General features: G+C 57.9%; 1 protein-coding gene across 2 annotated transcripts in view; it reads left to right on the top strand.

Annotated features, from left to right (window-relative positions):
- The first annotated feature begins 592 nt into the window (after positions 1–592).
- The window catches only part of LMX1B (LIM homeobox transcription factor 1 beta), an 87099-nt gene continuing 69791 nt past the window's right edge, over positions 593–17900 (top strand). Inside the window, exons 1-2 of one of the 2 annotated variants that reach the window (XM_086323480.1) lie at positions 593–1020; positions 1865–2051. In XM_086323480.1, coding sequence (XP_086179606.1) covers positions 882–1020; positions 1865–2051 — 326 coding nt within the window. In that variant the 5' untranslated portion in view covers positions 593–881. The remainder of the gene's footprint in view (positions 1021–1864; positions 2052–17900) is intronic. The other variant, XM_086323479.1, reaches the window with a different exon arrangement.

Below are 17900 nucleotides of genomic sequence, written 5' to 3'. Positions count from 1 at the left end.
CCCGCGGGGCGCTCGGCCTGGCCGGGGGCGCCCGGGTCCGCACTCGGGGGCCCAGCGCAGCGCAGGGAGCTCAAGCCGGGGGGCCGCGGGGAGCCCTCCCGCCGGGGGGCGGGAGGGTTGGAGAGGTGGGGGGGTGGGCAGCGACGGCACTATTTGACGTGGAGTCGCCGGCTCATCCCGGCGCAGGGATACGAGGCGCACCAATGAGTTCAAATGTCAGGAAGTTTGAGGAGCGGTGAGGCGGCTCCCGGCCGGGGTATCCCTCCGCCGCCGGCCCCACAGCTCTAAACCGAGCGGCTCCTCGGGCGCACCATGGCACTGGGGTAGCGCGGGGAGCGCGCCTGGAAGCCCGCGGCCCGCTGCGCCCCGCCCGGGACCCCGCTGCGCCGCCCGCGCGCCCCCCCTCAGCCTGCGGGGCCGCCCCTGCACCCCCACCCCCTCCCCCGCCCGCCCGCCGCCGCCGCCGCCGCCGCAGCCACCACCACCACCACCACCAGCACCGCCGCCGCCGTCTCCTCCTCCCCGCGCGGCTCCGTCCGCCGCCGCCTCGCCGCCGCTGCAGCCCGGCTGCGGGGCTGACAGGCAGGTGACTGACAGAGGAGCCGGCGCGCGTGCCCACGAGCGCCCCGGGAGAGAGCGCGGCGCGGGCTGCAGCCGCCCCGGCCCGCCCGCACGACGCCGGGGCCCGGGGCCAGCGAGTGGCCGCTCCGCACTCGCCGGGGGCAGCCGGCGGCCCCAGCCGCAGCTCCAACCCCGCGGGGGCCGGGCCTCCCCGGCTCCCCAGCTCCCCGGCGGCGGCGGCGGCGGCGGGAGGCGAGCGGGCCGGCAGGCGGGGAGGCAAACACCCTGGCCGGCGGGGCCCGCAGCGCGCCCCGCGTCCCATGGATATAGCAACAGGTCCCGAGTCGCTGGAGAGGTGCTTCCCCCGTGGGCAGACGGACTGCTCGAAGATGTTGGACGGCATCAAGATGGAGGAGCACGCCCTGCGCCCCGGGCCCGCCACTCTGGGGGTGCTGCTGGGTGAGTGCGAGGTCGGGACGCCCCGAGTGGTCTACTGGCAGGGGACAGGGGCCTCGGCCCCTGGAGGTGGACACGGGGGTCCAGGCCAACGGATAAAGGCAATGGTGTTGCAGAACGTGGGGGTGTCGGGGACACAGAGAAGACTCCTGGAGTGATCACCAGAGGGACGAGAGGCACGCCTAGACAGGCATCCTGAGGGGACAGAGGTACGCAGGGACACCCCCTAGGAGGAGCGAGGACAGGCACAGCTCTAGCCGCCACCTCCCATCCTCACTGGGCCGCAGTTCTAGAGCTGCCACTCGGGAGGCGAGAGGTAGGAGGCGGTGGCAGGGATGATGGAGAAGACAAGAAGTCACCTTGGCAAGCTTGGGAGTGGTGCCGGGTCACTTGGGGAAGGGCCGTGTCTAAGAGAGAAATGTTCCCCGGGTCACCTACATTACAGATTTGGGGGGAGATGTGGGAGAGAAGACAGCGAACGCCACCATTGGGCGTGCGCCTAAGCCCTCACCTCGCCTGTCTCGGTCCCGGCCGGCTGCCCCGCGCCGTGCTCGTTCCTCCTCTCTTGTATTACCACCGAGCGCTGGATCTCCGGAGAAGGGGAGCGCTCAGCGCCGAGCCGAGGCTCCAGGCCCGCGCGGCCTCTCGGCGCCGGAGTCCGCCGACCGGGATGAACTCACTGAGTCTGCCCGGCCCCTGGCGCGGCGGCCGGGGAGGCGCAAGCATGCGGGCGGCGCTCCCGGGCTGCCCTCGTCTTTGGGGCCGGGGGCCGCGGGCACAGCGCAATCGGGACGCTGGGCCGGGCTGGTCGGCGCTGACGGCCCGGCTCTCGCCCTGTGCGCTGCAGGCTCCGACTGCCCGCATCCCGCCGTGTGCGAGGGCTGCCAGCGGCCCATCTCCGACCGCTTCCTGATGCGAGTCAACGAGTCGTCCTGGCACGAGGAATGTTTGCAGTGCGCGGCGTGTCAGCAAGCCCTCACCACCAGCTGCTACTTCCGGGATCGGAAACTGTACTGCAAACAAGACTACCAACAGTAAGCGCCTCGCGTCCTCCTCCTTCCCCGCCGCCGCCCGGCACTCGAGCCCGGCCGCCCCTCTGCCAGGCCGTGGCCCGCGTACGCCCTGCAGCCGGCCCCGCGCGCAGCTGGGCCCGTCAACTCCAGAGAGAACTCCGCGGGTTGCGCGTCTCCCTCCAGGGCAGAACCATCCCGGCCCGGCTAACCCCGGTGGGGTGGCCGGGACCCTCCGGCAGCCCCTAGTTGCCATCTTTTTTGTTCGGGAAACCTGCGCTGGGCTGCTCCCGTTGGAGTGCGTGGGACAAGGGCCCTGAGCGGAGCGGGGGATACGATGCTGCGGTCGTGGGACCAGGGCCTAGCTTCACGGAGGCCTGCACTGGGGACCGAGAATTGCTTTTCAAACGAAAGCAGTGCTGTAGGGAGCCGGGCCCGAGCGGTGTGCTTCCCCAGCCCCAAGGCAGGGTTTGTGTCGATTGGGGATTGCTGAAGCAAGAGGGTGGAGTGCCAGGGTGCTAAAGCGCGGGAGCCCTCGGGCATGCCCCCTTTCTGCCAGACTCCCTGCTGCCGTTTCAGTCCCCGATGGAGAGAAAAGGGTGTGCACCCTCCCCAGACCGTTCCATGCGGGAATCCTGCACACATAATTATTGTTGGCTGGAGACGCTGTCTAGGAAGAGGACCTTAAGAGGTGGCAAACCACAATCTGGGCTCCCCATGGGGTGAGGAGCTGACCAAGTCAGCCTTCCCCAGCAGGCCCTCTTTCTTGCAATGTGTGTATGTTGGGGAGGGCTGGCCTGCTTTGGCCTTCTGCAGCCCAAGCCTCTCAGGGTTGGGGCCAGAGAGTGAGCTGAGCCCTACCTGCTTGGCTTTTGTTTTTAGCTGAGACTATGGATTTGTCTGGCAGGGGGCGTGGGGTAGATAAAAGTAGATCCAGGTTTTTGTTTTGTTTCTTTTGACCCTCTGGGTTTTTTGCCTGGTGGTGTGATTAAGAGGGAGGCGGAAGGGAGCAACAGCAGGAAGAGAGGTGTGGGGATGCCCAGGGCAGCGACTACTGGGTGCCTGTGAGAACTTTGCAGTGACGCCCAGAAAACCATTTCTGATAGGGCTGTGGGGTGGGTAGGCTGCTCAGGTGGTGTGGCGCTCAGAAGGGGCTGTGTGTGCCCAAGCTTCTGAGAAAAGACTGGGCGGCCAGTGCTTGGTATCGATAGCAAGGGCAGCCTACCTGCTCTGCTCAGAGACTGTCCCGAAATCCACGCCCTGATGGGAAGGGGAGCAGCTTGACTGAGACCTGGAAATAGGGGGAGCTGCAGGCCAGAGCCCTGGAGAGGGCATCGGGTTCTACTTCAAAAGACCCCAGCTGAGCCCTCCACTAGCACCTACTCTGTGCTCCCCTGGTCCAGGGGCCCAGCAGGAGCTGCTTTCTGTGCCTCGTTCTTCCTGCCAGCCGGGGGGATCTGCAGGCAGGAACTGGGGCCCTGTCCTGAGCCGGCTCTTCTGTGGTCCCCAAAGACTGCCCCTGTCTCTGGAGCATCCCGGGTTAGGCACACTACCATTCATGGGGTTTGTGCTGTGCCCCGGACTGATATGGTTCTAGTTCCAGAAGAAGGTGAGGCCACCAGTCAGCTCAGCCACAGGCAGGCATAGAGCAGTATAAAGAAAAGGAGGAAAGTAGTTGGAGCTAGGTGCAGTCAGAGGCTTTGGGCTGGCCCCAGGGACTGGCCCCTCAGCGGGGCTCACCAGCCTCCAGTCCACATATCCTGCTGTCCTGCACCCCTCCTCTGGCTCTGCCTGCCCAAGCTCAGCTCTGGTGGTGCCACTGCCCAGGGCAGCTCAGCCTGGACAACTCAACACATGGGGGCCGGAGGCCCAGAAAACTGGAAATGAGCCTCCAAATCATTTGTGCAAGTTTTTGGGAAAAAAATTTTTTTTTTTTTTTTTTTTTTTTATGTTTTGTAAAGACTCTTTCCAGCCACTTGTACCCATCTGCCCATCCTCTCCTCCCCACACTCCAGTCATTCATGGCAATTTTCTTTAAAACAAGGAGAGGGTGCTCCCCTGGTTCTTCAGAGCAGGGAATTATAAAGTCACACAATTTGAGCTGGATGATCCTTTAAAGCTGAAAGGCCAACTCCCTGATTTTACAAAACAATTAAGCATTAGACAACTATTGCTTTGCTGAAAGTATATTTGTTTAAAATAGAAAAAAAGGTACCTAAGAGCTTTCTCCCTCAGTGCAGCAGGGGTGTGTTTGCAAGTGAATTTTGGGTCCGGGTGAATCTCCAGCGCAGAGTCTAGGTCCTGTGGGCAGCAGGCGGGCATTATTCATGCCTCTCATGGTGTCCTCCTCCCTCTCCTGTCGCCTCTTTCTTCCAATAATGCCAAGCAGGTATCTGCACTAGGCTGGCCGGTGGAGGAGGGGGCAGAAGTAGGGGTTGTTATCAAGACAATTCTGGGGACAAATCCTCCGGTGGATCTCGCATCAGCTTTTCTCTGGGAGAGCAAGGGCAGAGAGGCAAGCAGGGGCTCACTGAGAAGCGATGTTCTTTGCACAATAAAAATGTATTTCAAGATTTATTTTTTTCTTTGAGGATTGCAGATGCATATTTATTGCATCTGTGCCGAAATGCTTTTCAGACGAGAATGCAGGCAAGTGGGCGCAGAAATGTGCCTTCTCGATTTTGTAGAGTCTGCGTCAGTGGTATAGGGAAATTAACACACACCACCCCCCCACCCCCCCGCCAAAAAAAAAAAACAACTTTTGAAAACTGTTTCTTCGCCTTGAGAGGAGCTAAAGGGCTCGATCCTTGGAAAGAGGTTCCTATTTTTATTAAGCGTCTCTTCCTCCTTCCGATTTATTTTAAAGATCCGGGACACTCAGAGGCACAACGTTATTTTACGCACCACGGGGGTGATTAATTGACGTTCGGGCGCATTTAATAACGTTTGATAAAAATCCACCCGCACATCATGATCCTGCGAAGTGGAGAGCGGGCCACGGACATTTGGGCGTTTTCACGCGTCACTCGAAGTCTTCTTTTTCTCAGTTTCGTGTTTTTGTGTGTGGGAGGGGTGTCTCCTTCAGGGGAGAAAAAAAGCATCGGATCGTTCAGCTGTGCCCCAGACTTTGGCCCCTCGGCAGCCCGAGCTCCGTTTCGGGTAGAAAATCGGGTTAGAAACCGGGAAGACCCACAACCTCCAAACACAAACACCCTCTCCTTCCTCCACCCCCAGAACACATTTAAAAAATGACATTACCAACCTCCTCGGTTTTGTTTTTGTTTTTTTTTTTCTCTTTTGCCGCTTAGCCAAATAGAATTATGTAACTCTCTTTTCCTGCCGTCTGTCGCTCGTCTGGAAAGGGTTTCTATCATTCTATCCCGAGGAGATGGCGAATTCCGGGAGGAGGCTCCGGAAGGGGGGAGGGTCGTTGGCAGAGTCCAAAAATCTGTCACAAAATGGAGCCTAATCGCTTGGAAGACAGCTCCCAGATCTGGCCACCCGAGCCTCGTCGGTGTGCGGCCCGCGGGAGCCTGCGTGCGCTGAGCGCCCACCTCTGCGTCTAGGGCTGGCGGCGCCTTTTGGCTGCCGGGCCGGCCCGGGCGGCCTCACCTCTCCACCGTGGAGCCCACGCGGTGCCCTGGGCCTTGCCTGCCCAGGTAGGATGCCCCCACAGCGGCGAGAGTGGGGCAGCGAGGCTTTGCTTGAGTTTCACCAAAAAAGCTGTCTGAATCCTGGGGTGATTTTCTTTTCTTTCTTTTTTTTTTTTTTTAAATTTACCCCAGCTGATTGTGGCTCCAGTGCCCCAACCCCAGTCTTCCCCAGCGCATTCCTTTCCTGGGAAATGTTTACACCGGGAAGGGCCTTCCTGGGAGATTCACCTCACCTCCCAGCACCGGGTGTGGCGCATGGGGAGAGCAAAGTCAGGCCCCAGCCTTTGCTGGCGGCTGCTTCTCCCTGCTTGGGAGGCCTCCTTTAGGAGGGCGCCAGTTACACCAGCAGCATCCCCTCCACCAGTGGGTACCCCAGCTGGCATTGCTCCCAGCAGACTAGTTTTGAGCTATGACATCCCTACCTACAGCCTGGGGTAGAGTAGTGGGTCTGTCCTGGAAACGAATTTCCTTAGAAGGAAGAGCCAGCGCTTTGCCTTACTTAAGAGACTTCTCAAATGCTCTCCCTGGACATGGAAGGGCTGAGGGGCTCCCTCTACCAGCCCAAATCTAGGGACCCTCTGGCCCCCGGGAGGGCACCTCCTTGATTAACCCCAGCAACTTGGCTGCAGGCGGAAGGGTAAGCAAGGGCCTTCCTGAGGCTGCAGTTCTCTGCTGCTGAACGGATGCATTATTCACAGCTGACTCCTGGCTCACCCTGTATTCCCCAGGCCCCGGGCTGGTGTAGCCTAATTTGTTTGCTGGGTTTTTCCCGAGTGGGGGAAGCAGGCTGTGAGAATCTCCTCTGGAGTATGTGAGGCTCCCTCCTGTGTGTCCTTTGGAGCCAGGCTTAGGACCACAGAGCCCCAACACCTACCTGAGCCTCTTCTGTAAAATGGGGGACATACCTACCTGGGAAGGGAGAAGTATTTTTATGAGGATTGGAGATAATGTGCCCCAAAGGACCTGGCATCTTGCCTGGCACATTGTTAATACTCTGGAAATTGTTATTGTTGCTTTATCACCATCAGCATGGCAAGGAATGCCTTGTCTCCGAGGCCACACACCATACCACCCATGGATTCCATGCCAAAGAGAGGGCAGCTGGTATGCTAGGCTTGCCATAAGGAAGGATGAGGGACACCCCTGGGAAAACCATTCCCTTTGCCTGAGTGGGACACTGAGGCAGACCCGGGTTTACCTCCCGGCCTCAGCACTCAGCAGCTGTGTGATCTTAGCCAAGCGGCTGCCCATCTCTGAGTCAGAGGTTCTCCATCCACAGAATGGAAGTGACGATATAATTTCTCAGGGAGGTTGTGAGGATTACACCGGGTACCTGAGTAGGGGTGAGGAAGCTTCAGTAAATGTTCCATACTTCATGGGATCCAGTATCCTCTCCTGAACCTCCATAGAGGCAGAAAAGCTTCTGATTACATGAGTGAAAACAAATGCCAACTGTGCATTGTCAAGAAGGGCAGCGGGCAGCAGGGTGGGCCTGGCCTATTCCTTCTTGTGGCAGGGCGGGCGGGGTGGGGGAGCAGCGCGTGGAGGTTGGGCTAAATCAAAGATCTTTCCATTGGAATCTCCAGGGTCTACATATAACTTGGAAAAGCACACTCAATAATATAATTTAGTATTTGGAGAGCTGTTCATGTTCATTTGCTCTTGTGATTCAAATGACAGAAAATAAAGCTCAACCGACATCTCCCAGGCTGCAGGGGGGATTCCGAAGAGATGGTATGTGTGGGAGAGATCCAGGGATCTGTGTGTTTTTCAGGTGAGAAACACCAGCGCAGGCAGTCAGAAGGCTCTTCCAGCCCAGGGAGGTTTTTTGGTCCATAAGAGCTGGCAGTGCTTCCCCAGGGAACTTCCTCTATCCTGCAGCTGTGAGGTTTTTAAAACAGAAAAGGGAAAACACACACATACACACACAACCACCCAGTCCTACTTTGGCATTAGTTAGGCGGAGGGATGGAAGATACTCTCAGTGACATGAGTTATAACTTCCAATTTGTTGGACACCACAATCAGGCCTCAGCTTTAGGGGAGGGAAGAAGGAGGGATGGTCCACTCATCCAAGGAGTTCCTGTGAGCTGTCAGTCAACGGAGGGTGCTGGAGGACCCAAGGCCCTTGGCTCTCTGGCTGACCCAGCCCTCTCCAACCTCCAGATTCTGTGCTGATGGCAGCAGAGAGCAAAACCAAAATTATATGTATTTATTGCCACTGCAGTCAGAAGTGGGGAGGCGGTGGTACGGAGGGGAGGGCAAGGCTGAAAACCATATTTGAAAAAGTTGATTCACGAAGGCAGAGGAAGCAAAGTGGCAGACGTTTGCCATTTCATCGGCCGGCTGGTGTTCTCCATTCATGTCATAAATGTCTCCTGTCATTTGAAGCCAAAAGCAACATGACTTGGTTCCCTGGTGGCCTATAGGGTTTTTCTCCATTTTCTTTTTTTTGCAGTAAATGTTTATTTGTTAATGATATACTTTAAACAGCCTAGCCTTGACCTCAAGTCTCCTGAAGCATCCATCTCCTCTCAGAAAAATCTTTCAAAGTTTGTGTAATTTTGAGGGGAAGGTGTAACTGACAGGGCAGTGAAGGGCCTGTGTTTGCTTTAACTACTGCGGTGTTGGGAGTGGAGGGGTATAACGGGCCACTGTGCTCCGAATGGCAACTTTCTTGAGTTTCAGCCCTGGCTGACAGCACTTCCTCGATGCCCTTTACCTTTGGGTCGCCTGATCAGTACAAATAAATTTCTGCAGAGGCCCTTCCTTTGTAATTCCCAGGGCAATATTGTATCCATTTCTGTTCAGCTTTTTGATTGGCAGCCGCTGGATCTGCCTGGTAGACCCTGGACCCTGAAAAGAGGTAGGGGAGTCTCAGGGTCCAGGAGACGTGTGTGCGCACACTGGGGAGGGAGGGGGCTTTGTCTCAGTCGGGAGCCAGGCCCAGACCAGGACCAAGTGTGCCGGCTGATGGCAGAGCACCTGGCTGGCCTGGCGCTTGGTGACCTGGGGGCGGTGATGGAGGTGGGTGGGGACCCGGTTCCTGGAATCGGGTTCCAGGAGAAACAAAGATGTTTGCTTCCTGGCCAGCCATGCTGTCAGAGGTTTCCTCAGGAACTGTGAGGTGGGTGCCAGCCGGGGAGGGTGCTGAAGGCTGTCCAGAGCAACAGAGGTGCCCACCGGGGCCGGGGTGAGGAGCCCGCAGAGCAGCGCACGCTAGGTGCAGGAAGATGAGTGAGCATGCTGGAATACCGAGCTGCCAGGGCGCCCCCCCAACCCCAAATGCCTCTGCTGATGCTGCCCACCTCTGATGGCAAGGAGCTGGGTGTGACCGCCCTTCCCCTCTCCCACCTCTGGCTTTCAAGGGGGACTCCGTGACTGTTTGTCATGTGACTCCTGGATTGCCATAGTTACTGGGCTGCCGGGGTGTGGGCACCCGCCCGGGCCTGGAGTTGCCCAAGCCCATGCAGACGGAGAGGACCAGGGTGCTCTGGGGCCACCTCCTCCAAAGGGCGGACCCTCCGAGGGGGACACAGTTTCTCAAAGGAAAGAGCAAGACGGCAGTTAAGACGGGGGCTCGAGAATGTCTTTGGCTCCCAGTAATGCAGGCCAAGGGCATTTAGGAAAGCTGATGCCTCTTCCGGAGCTTCAGTTTTCTTTCTCTGTGTAATAGGGATGATCTTTCCAATCTCACTGGGTTGCTCAGAGGAAAAGTGAAACAAACCCAAAGATGCCAGCCTACCTTCGGCATCCAGTCAATGTATGTTTCCTGCCTGCCTGCCTGGGATGGAAGCCTGAGGCGCCCTGCCCGGCAGGAATGCATTGTCTGCCTGAGTGGGAGGCCCAAGGAGCGCAGCTTCCTAAACCGACCTCCTAGAACAGCCATGCCCACCCTCTTACTTCTCACCCGGGTCTGGACTGGTGTTTGGGGGTTTTCCCATTGCAGAACCCCAAAGCCGGCACAGGGCTGGCTATCAGAAGCTGGTCCTTGGAGGCAGGCAGTCAGCAGCCTGTGGATGGACCCCCATTACTGTGGGTAAGGCACATAAGTTCCCAGTTTTTCCCAGCAGACCCTGGCAGTTGCCAGGGTAGGTGTTACTAACACCTAATAAGGTAGGTTAGCTGTACTAACCCCAGAGCATCAGGCCACAGAAGTGCATCTGGAAGGAAAGCAACGGGTGTTTTTTGAGTGTCTAGATGGACACTCACCTTTTTTGCTGCAGCTCTGTGTATTGGTGAGAAAACCCAGGCTGGGAGAGTTAATAACTTCCCCCAAGTCCAGAGTGACTCTGTAGCAGATTCTTCCCCAGATGGGGCTAACTCCCAAAGCGGTAGGGACCCTGCACCCCTTCACTCCTGACGTTCTGGAAGCTCTACGTTCCCATCTTGGACCGTTGTGACCCTCCCTGGAGCACCCAGAGGGAGGTGGGGGAGCAGTGTCACCGCCGGAGGTTTGGAAGGGGTGGAGTTGTGTGGATCACTGCTGTCTTCCACCGGAATGCCCCAGTAAGGCCAGTCCCGGCCAGAGAAGGAAAAAGGTTAGAATAACTGCCTTTCTCGGGGCGGGAGAGCTGCCTTCAGCGCCCCCCTTCGGCGCTCAGGTGGGGCGGCTCTCAGTGGTCTCCACCCGCCTTCTCCTCCAGGCCCCCCTCTCGGAGAGTTCCTGCTCCTCGTTCTATTTTACCCCCGAGTGGGGGCAGCGAGGTGCACGAGCTCCTCGGTTCTCCGGCTCCTCGGCTCCCGGGATCCTTGGCCGAGCCACGGGGCGCCAGCGGCGGTTGATGAATTTCGGTGTCACCAGGGGTTTAGCCCGGATTTGGGAACCGAGCGCTCTAATACGCGCACACGGTCCTGCCCTTTCTAAAGCGCAGCCCTTTCACCCAGCCGCTGATTTATGAAGGAACCCGATCCCGGGACGGGCTGGACTGGAGCCGGGAGCCCGGGGCCCGCGCGGCAGCCTTCGGGCTCCTTCTCGTTGCGGGGGCCCTTGGCGGCTCCGGGCGTTCTCCTGGGCTGGACTCGAAGAGCTCTGCCGGGCGGGGCCTCCCGCGGCCCAGGACTTCCCTCCGAGCCACTTGAACCCCCTGGAAGGGAGCGAGGAGGGTGGAGAGAGTTCGCGTTTTCATTTGGAATTGAGCAAAGCCCTCGCCCCTCCCCAAGCCCTGCGATCGACCCCCTCGGGCAGGCCCTAAAGCGGCGAGATCGGGAGGTTTGTTTATCGAGGGAATAGAAAATTGAGGGGTGGGGTGGGGGGAAGCGTCCAAGACCTTTTTTCCCCGCCGCAGAAACATGCAAAGTCCCTCAGCTCCTGGAGGCGGCGTGGCGCCCCGATAGCCGAGTTCCCCGCGCGCCCACGCGGGGCCGACCCAGCGCCCTCCCTCCTGCGCCCCTGGCCGAAGCACGGCGGGAGAGCGGATTTTTTTTCAGATTTGGTTTGCAGGGGGGAAATGGGGTTGTATCAATCCACAAATATTTACTCTTAACAGACTTGTATCTGTGGAGATTTCTAACAAAGACAGTTTAGGGGGATTACAAAAACCCTAAACCCCGTTTTTCTCCCGGACTTGGTACTTTAAATGCCAATTACAGGCGAGCCATATCCAACAGCAACGGGGGGGAGGCGAGCAGGGTCCGGGGAGGGAGTGGGGGGCGAGTCCAGCCATTAAATGTAACTTTTCATTATGAAAAGGCTTTCGCCGGTTTTATCTTCTAATAAGATTATGTCACGAACACAAGTACCTAGGATGGTGCTGAGTGACAGGGCTCTGTCGTTTAATCAGAGGCTGCGCCGCTCAAACTGCGGGGCCCTTTGTCCCACGGAGTGAACGACGGAAACTTGCCGTCCTAATCCCCTTATTCATGTCAGGCAGAGAAAAGAAGCCGAGCACCTTACAACCGTGTCCCCTCCACCCCTTCCGAGGGCGGAGAGAGGAGGAGGGCTCCAGCCCTGTGCCCCCCACCCCACCCCCAGGCGCCTTTCGTTTCCCGTTGCGCTTGGGTCTCGGGAGCCCGCCAGGCATTCCAGCAAAGGTGGGGGAAGGGGATGCTTTTCGGGAGCCTCAATTGTCAGCTTCTGGAAAATGGGGGCAAAGGCCCCAGGACCAGAGGATTCAAATTGGTGGGCCTTTTTTTTTTTTTTTGCCTCCGTTGACAGAGGACACAGGTCCTGTCTGTTGTTCCCTTTCTCCAGGAGAAGTGGCATTGGGCAGTGCACGCCCATCATCCCCTGTAAAGCAGGATTGAGAAGCCGGGAGAGGCCGGAGGGAGATAACCAGGCTGGGGCCCTCCGCGGTGCGGATTTCGTTGAGATCCCTGGGACTGACGTCGCCAAGCTGGTACCCCTGAGAGTCTCAGGGTTGACCGTTCGCAGCCTACTCGCTGGGCCCCTTTCTTCTGAGGGCGAATTCCTTTGTTCAACCCCTGCGGAAACCTGCTTCTCCGCTGGGCCAGTGGCGCCTTTATCCTCGCCACCGCCGCCTCCACCCCTGTCCCACAGTATGCAGATCTTTTCAGAGGAGCTCGGGCCGCCCATACCCAGCCAGGTCCACCGACCCCGGATCCTCGACGTCGCTGCCCTGCCTGAGCTCTGGCAACCAGCTAGATCTCCAGCCCAACAGCGGGGGCGCGGCTGCACACTTCAGCCGCTGGCGTTCGCCTCGGGGCGCAGTGGGAAGCCGCGGGCTTACGAGAAGTCGCGGCGCACGGCTCCGGGTCGCTGCACAGGCTGAAAAACACCAAAAGCAAAACCAACACCCAGCAAATGAAACCCCCGCGCCCCCAGGGCTTCGCTCAGCGCCCCTCCAGGGGACCATGCCGGCGACCTCCCGCCTGGCTTCTAGGATCTCAGACCCAAAGCCCCAGAGTCAACGGAACTGGTGTGTGTGTGGGGTGGGGGGTGGGGGGGGTACTTCGGCGGAATTTGTCTCTCGTATACCCAGCTCCTTGGTCTCCTTTTAAAGCTCTTAGGCTGTGCTCCGGGGCAGCCTCCCGGGGATCCCATTGCGCCCTGGGAGCACTCTGAAGACGCCTGACTGCACGCAGTCTCCTCCCTCTCGAGCCCAGGCTCCGGGGCGTGGGGAGGATCGGGCTGAGAGCAGGGTGTCACCTCGTAAAAGCGACAGGCAAGGGCTGTTTTATGGGGAGGGAGAAGGGGCAGGAAGTGATGCTTCCATCTCTGGTCACTCTAGGACAGAGAGCCCCAAGGAGGGAGCCCCATCTGAGCAGGGGACAACCAGGGAACCCGGGCAGGGTCAAAAAACAGCCAGGGCTGCGGCTGTGAAGAAGGGCATGGGGACCGGCCAGAGCTGGGAAGGGGACCAGCGGGCCTGGGAATTCGGAGCTCACCTCCCGCCGGTGCTCCGCCGCAGCCCCCTCTGCAGTGCCTGCTGCAGCCAGCAGCCAGCCCCGGCCCTTCCTCCCAGGCCGAGGGTGGGGGAGAGACTTTCTCCCTCGAAACACTTGATACCAACTTTGTTTTTTTGGCAAGAAAAATAAGCCTTGTTTGGAAAGGGGGGTTGGTGGTCGAGCGAGCGGGGGGAAGGAGCGAGCCGCCGGCGGCAGAGCAAACTTTGCGGATTAGGTTTCAGCGCCTCCGCCCCACCCCCAGCCCCGCGGCGGTGATTTGTGCGCGGGGGTCTGTGACCCTGCGAGGCATCAAACGGCCCGCGGGAACCGGCCGAGTTCAGAGGGACAGTGGGCAAAGGGGCGGCCTAAGACAACGCAGATGGTTCATATCAGCCCAGCCGGGCCAGGCTTGGGCTCGCAGCGTCTGCCCGCTAGCCTGGGCTCCTCTGGCAGGGGAGAGGCCTGGGGTCTTCCAGGGAGGCCAAGGCCTCAGCTGGTGATAGGTGGCCAGCAACGGAGCAGTCATTGACCAGCGGGTCACAGCTGAAAGAAGGCGAGGCAGCCAGTGACAGGGTTCTTCCACCAGCCAGTCCTGACCACATCCAGCTAAGGTGGGGCCTGACTTCCAGGGTAGTCTCCGAGAACTGAGTGATGCCCAAAGGAGACCCTCCCACTGCTGCCCTATGGCAGCTGGACTCATCCAGGTCATAGTGCCCCTTCTCCGGGGACCATGAGTGGCCTTTTTCCTCTCCAGGAGGTGCCCTATCCTCAGCCTGCCTGCTGTAATGGGTTCAGAAAGCCCTCTCCGCTGACATTCATTCACTCATTCATTCATTCATTCTACCACTAAGGTAGACTGCCCTTCCTCTCTCTGCGGACCCTAACCCTTCTGCCTGATCTGGGCAAACTCCTTCCTCCCTCCTAGCTCTTAGGGAAACCTAAGACAGAGGCTCTCTCTCAGGTTAGCCCAGAAACTAGCTTTGGGGGCTGGGCCTTGGGTGGTCAGGGTACGAGAGGTCCTTACCCACACCAGCCTTGGCTCTGAGCCTGCTGCACCCCCACCCCAAAACTGGAGTCCTGCAGTAGGCAGTGGCATGCCCAGGCCTCCCTGCCCTGGTCTCCAGGACCTGGCTTTCTCCTTGGCCTCCAAGGACCTCAGAGGACAGGATCACACCTGCCACTGGGACCTTGGGCTGGTTTAGAGTATCCCAGCTGAGGGCCTCTTTAAGATCCTTGTAGAAATGGGAAAATGAGGCCCAGGTGTAGCCCAGCATCTCAGTGGTAGCAAAACAGAGTCAAGAACCTCATTCCGCTGCCTAGTTAGGGGTCTATGTGCCAACTCCACAGTTCTTTCTAGAACCCTCTTCTAGGCTCTGGCTTTATCAGTGACCTTGTCAGTTCCCCTGGGCTAGGCTCTGGCTTTATCAGTGATCTTGTCAGTTCCCCTGGGCTGAGGCCACTGAGGTGGTGGGCAGATGTTGACCTCAGACAGACCACTGAGAAAAGGTCCTACAATTCCAGTTCCTAGAGGTCCTACAATTTTGCAAGCTTTCTGGATAGCATGGGGTTGTGTGGGCTTGGGAATTTTATCTTCTAAATTGGGACACCAAAGGACAAGAGCCAGGTGGCACAGTGCCACATCCCATTATCTCTCTGTCCCCCAAGTGTCAGACTCCCAGACCCCCTGGGCTTGGCCCTTCCTCTCTACAGCAGGTCACAGGGAGGCCAGCCGCCTGGCCAAGGCCACAGAGGGCCACTGGGCTGCCAGGACCTCTCGGGCCTCTGTCTCCCAAGGTCCCTGCCTCCGGGGAGCAGCCGGCTGGGTCATCTGTGCACAGAAGACACATCTGTCTTCCACATGTTGGAGGCCGAGCAGAGGACATGTGGTTTGGGACGTGTTATCTTAATCATATTTATTAACCAATCCTGAAATGTAAAAATGTTTGATATTGTTACGATTCGGAAAAGATCCCTGAATCTACATGGCAACAGATCAGGGGATCCCGCCAGCGTCAGCCAGGTTTCTTTCAGCTGGGCTGAGGACACAGCTTTGGAAGTTCTCTCAGTTGTTCTAGTGTGGTGGGATCTCTGTGCTGTGAAGTAACACTTCCCGCTTTCATTTTCCCAAGCAAAGATCTGAAGCAAAATTAATTACCCGCCTTGACTGATAGTTGTTCTGTTGGAGTATGGTTCTAATCCTTATTAACATTCTCTAAAGTCAGGCATGAAATATGACTTTTGCACCACACTCTTTGGCATATGTTTTTCTTTTCCAGGATATTTTTCAGGCTATCTCTGAGCCTCGCTGCTGTTCATTATTTCTGCCATAGGTCTAAAGTTGCCGGTCCCGCACTGAGCCCAGCCAAAGGGGTGGGGAGTGGGAATGACACATCTCCGCTCACAACGCAAATTGCTTCTGATTATTGAGCTTTGAATGTTTTCCTCCATCATGTTTTTATTAAAAACTCCAGCATATTTACGCTCAATGGTGTCTTCAATTAGGATTTTTTTTTTTAAGCCGGGGGTTCTCCTTTCTATAGCAGTATGCAAAGAAAATAGTTGTTATGACCGCAAAATTACCGTCCAAACCTGGTTTTAGTAAATCTGGCCCCGCTTTGACAAGCCCAGTGGGCTTGGAGCTTTTTTTCCCTAAGTGTTCCAGCTGCTGGGGAAACAGACAGGGAGGAAGCCCACAGAAGCCTCTGTTCTGCAGGGTACTCGTTGTGCCTCTCAGGGGCGAACACTTCCCAAGTTTGGGAGCTGCAGAAGGGGGTCTGGCTGCAGGGGGCTGGCTGATGGGCAGACCCAGGCCAGCAGCACACAGCCTCAGCAGCAACAGTACTCATCACAGCCGATGCTTGTTGAGGGGCCGTGGTTTGTCAGGTGCTGCTCTAAAGGGTGGGTGTCCCAGGTGGCTAGTGGTAAAGAATCTGCCTGCAGATGCAGGAGCTGCAAGTTCGATCCCTGGGTCATGAAGATCACCTCAGGGAGGAAATGGCAGCCCACTCCAATATTCCTGCCTGGAAGCCCATGGACAAGCCCTTGGACAGAGGAGCCTGGTGGGCTGCAGTCCACAGGGCCACAAAGAGTCAGACACCTGAACGACTGAGTGTGAACGCACTCTAAGGGGTGCTCTCATTATTTATCTCACTTTCAGATAAGGCAAGAGGCACCGAGGAGCTGAGTGACTTACCCAAGATCACACAGATAGTAAGTGGAACTGGGATTGGAGCCCAGGCATTCTGGCAGGAGAAAACTTTCAGCCATCCCATAGGAGGCAAATTCCAGCCCCTTGGGTTCTGTACCCAAGTGGTGGCCTGGCACCCAACTTCACATTATTCGTTGAATGAACACTTTGTAATTAAAGGCCAGTGTTCACTGTGTGCTGCCTGTGGTAAGGGTTTCATGGGGATTCGCTCATCGAATCTTCTCACCACCCTGGGGCAGGTATTGTCATCTCCCATTTTGCAACTTTGACCTGAGAGGTACGGTGTTTTCCCACGCAGCATCCGTTATGTCCAGGCTCAGGGCTAAGCCCTTGGCACCCCACATCTTAGCAAGAGTTCTGAAAAGCTCAGTTGTTGACCCAGATTTCCAGGTGACAGACCTGGGGCTCAGAGAGATGAAGACACATCCGCAGAGTCACACAGCCAGCATGGAGCTGCACCAGCATCTGTAGGTGCCAAGACTGGACCATTCCTCAGCCTCGAGGGGCTTGGGGTTGGGGGAGCACTGGGACCAGCCTTCATGGTGGGTCTCACTTGGGATGAATAACTGTCCTGGCAGGAGGCAGGACGTATCTTGGAACTGACCGGAGGAGCATGTCTGTGTCCAGCCTTGTGCAGAGTGGTCACAGCATCATCCCATCCTAGCCTCCCCTTGCAGATGGGGAAGGCAGGGCACAGAGAAGTTAAGTGACTCGCCCTGGGTCACACAGCTAGTGAGCAGCTAATGAGATCCCCGCTCCAGTGTCCTGGCTTTGGGGCGGTGTTTCTCAGACATTCTAACTCATCGTTACTGTCATTGACATCATGCGTGACCATCCTGAGTGCCTTCTGAGTGCTTCGCAAACACACAGTGACAGCAGGGTGGTTCCCAGAGGGAGGGTGCTTTCCCAGTGTCGCCCTGCAAGATACAGCCGGCCAGGGTGTGCCCGCCTACTCAGGGGCAGGGGACAGGGGAGCAGGGGCCAGCCACTCCCTGGCGGATGAGAGGTGGATGGGAGCCCTGCCAGCTCTCCCAGGGCTGCCTTGACTCCTGCCCTGCCTTCCGGGCTCCGGCTGCCGGTACAGCAGCTCCGGGCAGGCTCTGTCTGCCCTTTGAAGGGGGACAGCCTCCTGAGCCTGTCACTTTGAACTGCAGAGGAGCCTGCGGTGAGGGCCCGGCCCCCTCCCACGTGCCCCCACCCGCCCACCCCTCCAGGTCTGGTTCCAGTCGGCAGGCCTGGAGCCGGAGGGGCGGGCAGGGCGACAGCCCCCCTGTGGGATGTCAGCCTGATAAGTGAGTAGCGGCAGACCCCTGGAGGAAGATGGAGCAGGCCGCCCACTGGTCCAACTGTCCCACGTGGTGAGAGTTCAAGCCGGTCACCGAGGTGGCATCCTCCACAGACAGGCCCTGGTGACTGCAGAGAAACATCTCCCCAAACATCAAAGATTTAAATTAAAATAACAGTAATGACCGTAATAGTAATGATAACTTATAAAAGGAAACCTCTCACCCTGGGGCACAGGGAGCATCATGGCTTCAGCCACGTGCTCTGTTTGGAGACTGCTCAGCGGCAGGAAGTCAGGAGGGCTGGTAGGTAAGAGACGGGTGCACTTGGGCAGCTTGTTACCAGGAACACAGCTGGGGGCCTTTTAGTTGTTCAGCCAGG

Source organism: Bos grunniens, chromosome 11 (genome assembly GCF_055505025.1).
Source record: "Bos grunniens cultivar Pamir isolate PY7600 chromosome 11, Bosgru_T2T1.0, whole genome shotgun sequence".
NCBI classification, from domain to species: domain Eukaryota; kingdom Metazoa; phylum Chordata; class Mammalia; order Artiodactyla; family Bovidae; genus Bos; species Bos grunniens.
The sequence above is the reverse complement of the archived record's forward strand: the minus strand, read 5'-3'. Positions and strand labels throughout refer to the sequence as shown.